The 6,909-nt window shown below is 35.7% G+C and overlaps 1 protein-coding gene across 1 annotated transcript in view; it reads right to left on the reverse strand.

The window, feature by feature from the left end:
* The window catches only part of LOC149798131 (uncharacterized), a 31,759-nt gene extending 26,520 nt beyond the window's left edge, over nt 1-5,239 (reverse strand). The window contains exon 1 of the mRNA XM_089963223.1: nt 5,017-5,239. Within this exon, the coding sequence (XP_089819349.1) occupies nt 5,017-5,185 (169 nt within the window). The 5' untranslated portion in view covers nt 5,186-5,239. The remainder of the gene's footprint in view (nt 1-5,016) is intronic.
* Between the last annotated feature and the right edge of the window lie 1,670 nt (nt 5,240-6,909).

Genomic DNA, 6,909 nt, shown 5'->3' on the forward strand with positions numbered 1-6,909 from the left:
GCCTGGTAAAGGTCAAATTGAAATTTTACTTGGCCTCTAAGTATTCGGAAGAAAACGCAATTATAGCATGATAAACCCTAGGAGTACCATGCCCCTCACGTGTATCGAACTGGTTAATGTCTTTTGACATCATCACGTGAGCATGTATAGTCATTATTTATTGACACGAACACGTTTTGCCTGTAATCAGAACCTTACTGCGTACACTCCTATAGTCTAGCCAAGCTGATACGTGGTTCCACTGTGGCCATAGTGGTCAGTTGTTATCTGCTTCATACAAACCAACGACTATTGAAAACGCACCATCAATCATCTCTAAATATAGTTTATCTGTAATTTATTTGGGTTTTATTAGAGAAAGCTATGACGTCCTCATTATTAGATGGGGGGGGGGGGCAGTTTTGCGAATGTGCGTTTTCGGACTGTTTTTATTCTTTATAATAAAGATTACTTCCCCTGCTAAACTGTATTTATCATAGTTACACAGAAAGATATAACATGATAAATAAGTACAGTACCCGTCATACCACCTCGTAAATTGAATATAGTAGCCTACATATACAGAATAGTCTATGGCCTCCTATAGCCTGAAACAACCGGATATTCTCGGCTTTCTTCGCTGAATGCCAACTGCTATGTATGCGCAGCACTGCATCTAGTGATCTGAGGTGTTTCGTTCATAATGACAATAAAACTACGGTAAACCCACACACACACGGAAGTTCTTCGTTTTTATTGGTAGCTTGCGTTATCTATTTGTATTTTTGTAAGCTACCAACTGTATTCTTGTCTAGGGGGAAATTCTTCTTTACGAAGACTCGCAAAGTATGCCAAGTATATGACTACAAAAGAATACCAATTTGTAACAATGTGTCTCAGTTTTATTTATAATCGTTATTCTTCTGAAACGTGTACTTAGGAACAACATCGTGCCGTTTAAAGGGAACAAAACGAATGTCGTGAAAGGGGGGGGGGGAGGAGGGAGACAGACAGAGAACTTTACTGCAGCGTTCGGTTCTAACGTTATTTCTACGGTGTAGGCATTCGTGTAATTGATGGTAAATATTTTTATCTAACAGAATATCTTTGACCTGATGAGACCAATTACTTGCATGCTTTGTGTAACGCTTTGTTATTATCGTCACTGAAAATTTGAGATGGCTTTATGTCTGGTATGATGAGATAGCAAAAATATTTTACCGTATAAGTAGGTAGCCAGAAAGTCTACTTATTCTAATTGTTAATATGAGACCGAGGATACGCGGGTGTTGGCCCAGTACGTCCATTACCCGGTATAATGCTACCGTGACAGCCTCCGCTTCGTACCCACGTTTGGTCTATTTTCTTTTAGTCATACACTTACATTTGTACCGAACAATTGGTACCTGGCGCTGTGGCTCGCGCTGCGCTCAAGTCGCTGTTAACAAATTATTCTTTGCTAATTTAAACATTAAATTTTCGTTACGGGATACGGCGTATTTTACAATAAGTGTTTATCTTCAAGTTTACTCAGTGGCGAAGAAAGATATTTGAACTCGCGGTATGAAACTGCATCGGGTAAATTGCGGCTTAATGTACTAAATAAGTTCTTTTGGTTGCTCTTTCATGCTCAACCCATGACACTATATTAAGTGATAACCTAGCGAATCCCAATGCACTTGTTCATATCCAGGCCCTAGGACGGTATTTCAATTAAACAGATTTATTGAATAAGGAAATAGAGAAGCAAATTAACATCTCAACTGGAAAGTAAATTAGAAACGACATACATTTATACTGTCATTGCAAGTTTGGAATGGATTCGTACGGGTTTGTATCAACCTGCGCACGGACGGACAGGGTCAAGTCTAACATCTGATACGTTCTCAGTAAACCTCTTATCAGATAATAATTTCGGTTCGTACCGCGACGTGCCCTCTCCTGCCGACTTAATCAGTATCTCTATGTATAAACACTGAAATCTAACCTGAACTAAATATCTATATATATATATATACAAATGGCATATAACGATTTCTTCTCTTCACCACGCAAGATAATTATGTAAAAAAATAAATCATTGATACAAACAATAGAGCTAAAATTACTGACAGGATCGCAAACCGCTGAGGGTAAATAACGTTGTATTAATTCAATTGAAGAAAAATAAATCAGCACAAACAAGGAGAGAACTGACTTCATTTTCTCTTCTAATTGTAATAAATGGATAAAACGACTTCATATCTACTATGACAATGTGAACATTTTGGACAGAAGATTGACAGATGAAAAGACTAGATTAAAACAAGTACACACAGATAAGGCGGACGAAATATCGAAGAGACATTATAATTATTCCATTTTTATGGTTTCTACAGCTAGACGTATGAAAATGTATTAAATTACCTATATACTTACATATACACCTACATACATCTTATCTACATACGGTACCCACCTTCCTGCCAACCTACCTATTCACCTATACTAATTAGGAATATTAAATAGAATAAAGCTGCTGAGAGACATCTTAGAGCACTGTGTCTTTGAACAGAAGTTTATTTAGTTTATGCGGTCAAGGGGGTAAACAAGTACTAATTTTACATGCCTCCGTCAAGTTGTAAAACCTTTATTGCTAAACATTAGCTGACTCCGCCATTGAATTCCAAGTCAAGGCTAGTCGTGCGCTCCTAGCTTCGTCCCTAGTCAATGGCTGTATCAAGATATGTAAAAGGAAAACAAAGAAATATAATGTTCAGAACAAACTGTATCAAGGAGATAAAAAATTTGGGTGCAATCTTCTTAATGAAAACAAAAAAATTAGGCGACAAAGCAAACATGTGATTGCCTGTCAAAATTTTAACAAAATTAATTAAAAATAAATTAATTTAAAACTGACAATATGAAAGTTATGACCAAGCTTGGAACCTCTAGTAACTTTTCATTCTCGAATTCAAATGGAGAGAAAAAATTGGACATTTTCCTTGTTTGACATCAACACTTTAAGAGGCAATCAGTGAGTGACTATAAGTAAAGCAAACAAAACGGAATGAAAAAGTACGGTTCATATGAAAGAAATCCCTTTCTTGTACAGACATTTCGATGAGAACGGAATGATCTGTTCTTTCAAAGGGCAAAAACCAGTTTCGTCTTTTCTTTCGGTAGTTCAATGAATTGTTGATTTTTCTAAAGTCTCGCATTTAACCAACATTCAACATTTACTAGCTTGAAGATGTATGAAAATTAGAACAGCGCCCGTAAAGGATGCCTGCATAGTTAATAGAATGAATACCGTATTACTCGCTTATAAGTCGAGTCCAACTGCAAACTGCACAAACCCAGATCTGCCGGCGCTTTATGCTTACTGGTCCTGTGCAGTAATCAGTAGAACAAACAACATATAATACGATCTGCAGGTCCATTGTGCTACTTCAGATCAGGATTATTTTTTAAATATTTTTTGTCGGTTTTATGGGGGGAGGTTTTTCTTTTCTTCTTCAGTTTGCCTTCACTTATACGTGAGTAAAGACCATAGGTAATGCTTCTTCATACGTTATTGATATTGATAGTTTGCAAAGGCAATAATATGACAGCTTTGGAGAATTCGGTCCCATGCAGAGGTTTTGATAAAATACAATTTAAACAAATCTAGCCCCGCCTTCATAAAAACTTTTCAACTATCGTTAGCATTTACGGAGGGACACAAGATTGAGTTAAGTAATTACTCAGGTTCAAAAGTTTTACGAAAATGTGAAATGATGAAGAAATGTATTACTTCGATAAATTTATTTAAACTAGCTATTGTGCTGGGAATGGAATCCTTCAATATAAATTGGTTAAGACGAGGTCTCCTGGTCTTTGTAGTGGACCAGATATGCAGATAATAGGACCCTCTCCCAATGAAACAGATTTATTAATCGTGCAGATTTCAAAATTGTTTAGCAATTATCTCATTAAAGTTTGTTTCCTAATCTGTCAGTTTGTATCCGCCCCTCCGGTGTGTCCATGCTACTTTTCCTTCCTAATCTGTCAGTTTGTATCCCCCCAGGTGTGTCCATGCTACTTTTCCGGTCAGTCTTATAAACGACACCTGGACCGACATGCTGTACAAAAGTGGGGAAGGAATCGCGGTCGTTTTTGTTTCCAATCCATCTATTTGTTCATTCCTCAGTATGTATGTATGTATGTATGTATGTATGTATGTATGTATGTATGTATGTATGTATGTACTTACGTACGTATGTATGTATGTATGTATGCAAGTACGTACGTACGTACGTGTGTGTGTGTGTGTATGTGTGTGACCTCGTCTCTCAATGTCATCAAATAAAAAACTCTGTATACTGTATAAGGAGAACTTTTCGCGTTTGTTGAATGTCGCAAATATCCAATTTAAAATCAGTTTTAGTATTTAATTTTCTTGATTTTATTATTTTCCTACTGTTGTTTACGACCAGGTCTGAGAAAAATGCTGTATAGATTCTGTTTGTAAATGTTTGCTAGTATAACAAGGAATTTTAACTTTTTTGCATGATACATTTGGCCGATCAAGATCACACAAAGTACATGCACGTACACACGTGCATATTATCATTCAAAGATTTAACTGGGTCACACATATTAAATATTGTAAACTGACTTTCTGCTTCAATTTGATCCACAGAAAGGTTTGACAACTTATTTATCACATCACAATTTAAAATAATTAAAAAAGTAAAGACTGAATTACTTGAATAATGGCATTACATTTCTTGAAGAAAAAAATTAGTATAGCGCGCCATCGCCTTTAATAAGCCAAATAAAAATCAATTGCATAAAATCAATTCGGGGGACCTACGAAAATACATCCAATGATTGAAGGCAACGCAAACACAGGTAAAAGCCTTTTAGTATAGTAAAGTGGGGATATATCGATATAACATGCTTCTGCATGGAACATCTTTACATCTATCCTATACTTGTATTAAGATGCCCTACCTAGATTATAGTTTGTACGCCTCTTAATGATAATACACTAGAAGACTTTGCGACACTTACCTATAAATCTTTTGTTTGAATCTAAGGTCGCTTCCTCCGCATCTTCCCTTTGAATCTTTTTATAAACATTTTCGTCCTCTGTGCTAATACTTCTCTCATAGGATAATGCCACTGAAAATGTCACTAAAAGTGTAAGACCGGTAAATATCAGGGTAGACTTTAGCGCCATTTTGACCGATCGGTTTCAAGTGGTCGTGTCACATGACAGCTAGAAATAAAAACAACGACGGAGACACAGGTGAGAGGTTTTATCATACAACAGATGGTACGTAGAAGATAGGGCTGGATCTGAGACCAGCCTTTTCATCGTGCAACCAATCGCTTTATTCCTAATTTAGTATTGAAACTAAATTAAAACCAGCAACAATGTCTCGGCTATTCTAAAGTTTGTGTGGTGTGGAGTTTAACGCCATTTTCAGCAAATGATAGGCTATACATGGCGGTCAGTATAGTTTGGTGGAGGAAGATCCCAAGAAGACCCAAGGAACAGCCACCAACCCACGGGAAAGCTATCGGCAAACTTTCTCAGAAGTATACCCTCGATCACCGAGCCGAAACTAAAACGTACGCAGACAAAGTTACGATATAGGAATAATCTGTAAAGGAGAGCGTCTAAGACCACTCGGCCACCATAACCCCCACCCACCCTACACACATCGAGACTGTTTGAAATATAGATTCACGCATAATTTTCCTATTTTTGTCCAAAATTATTTTACAAAAGAAAGAAGATTGTGTGTTCGTAGAAGATATAAATAATTTGCATTTGGATAAAGAGCGGAGATGTTTTTTAAATTATATATAAAAAAAAATTTAAAATCGTCGTCAATTTTGTCTTATATATTTTAGAAACTGACTGATTTGAAACATATACAATTTTAGCAAAAGACACCTGTTATTGTTGGAGTAGCTAAACTGTGGACATTTTGCAGCTTTCCACGAAATATTATGCAATGAATTGTCGCTTAGTTTCCATTGTGTGAAATTCGTAGATTGCAATCCACAGTGAAGTCTCTCGTAAAACAAAGCACTGATCTTTACGAAAAGTGTACTCAAAAAGGTCACTTTAGGGAATTCAGATTGGTCTCAAAGTACAATTAAAAACAAACAAAAATAATTTATTTATTATTTCACGCGACACCAAAAAAGACAGAAAACATCACTCAGACAACCATTAATATTGATGGTTTTTGTTTTTGTGGGATTTTGGAGGTGTAGTTTTATACATAATTTAAATAATTTAAAAATATTAAGATTATTGACAATATTGGCATTGTTGCAAAGGTTGAAAATAGATATAGCTTATGAAGTTTCGCTCGCTCCGAAACAAGATTGTGGAATTTGGTTTTGCATATGCATGTATATTGTTTGATTTTTTATACACTCCCAAACTTGACATATAAAATTTAAGTGAATTACACTTACAAAATTTCCATGGTCACCAGATTAGACATTTTGTTTATCCTGTCACTAAGGTTGTACGTTTTTTTTGGGGGGGGGGGTTTGGGGTCAAAATATGGTGATATCGATTTTCTTCTTCTTAAAACTTTCGTCTCTAAATTGTGCAAATTGCAGTGGGTGATATAATAAATATAGCTTTACATGAATAGGATAAGATTTTCCTAAGCGTTATGTGATTTTCGTTTACAAAACCCATCCAGACTGTCTTCTGAAATTATTCAAACTGAATTTATTGTCATTTTTATCTGAAGAACATTTAATTTGATGATACCTTTATTCAAGAAAAATCAGCTCAGATTCATTGTTCGAAACTCTTTCACACATTTTTTTAAAAATAAAATTTTGGGTCAAACTATAGTGTTTATAATTGTAATTTTGTTCATCGCATTAATTGCATTGGTCAGCATCAGAATACCATACAGTGTCCTTAAG

This window comes from Sinohyriopsis cumingii, chromosome 6 (genome assembly GCF_028554795.1).
Source record: "Sinohyriopsis cumingii isolate HCF-2022 chromosome 6, ASM2855479v2, whole genome shotgun sequence".
In the NCBI taxonomy this organism is placed as follows: domain Eukaryota; kingdom Metazoa; phylum Mollusca; class Bivalvia; order Unionida; family Unionidae; genus Sinohyriopsis; species Sinohyriopsis cumingii.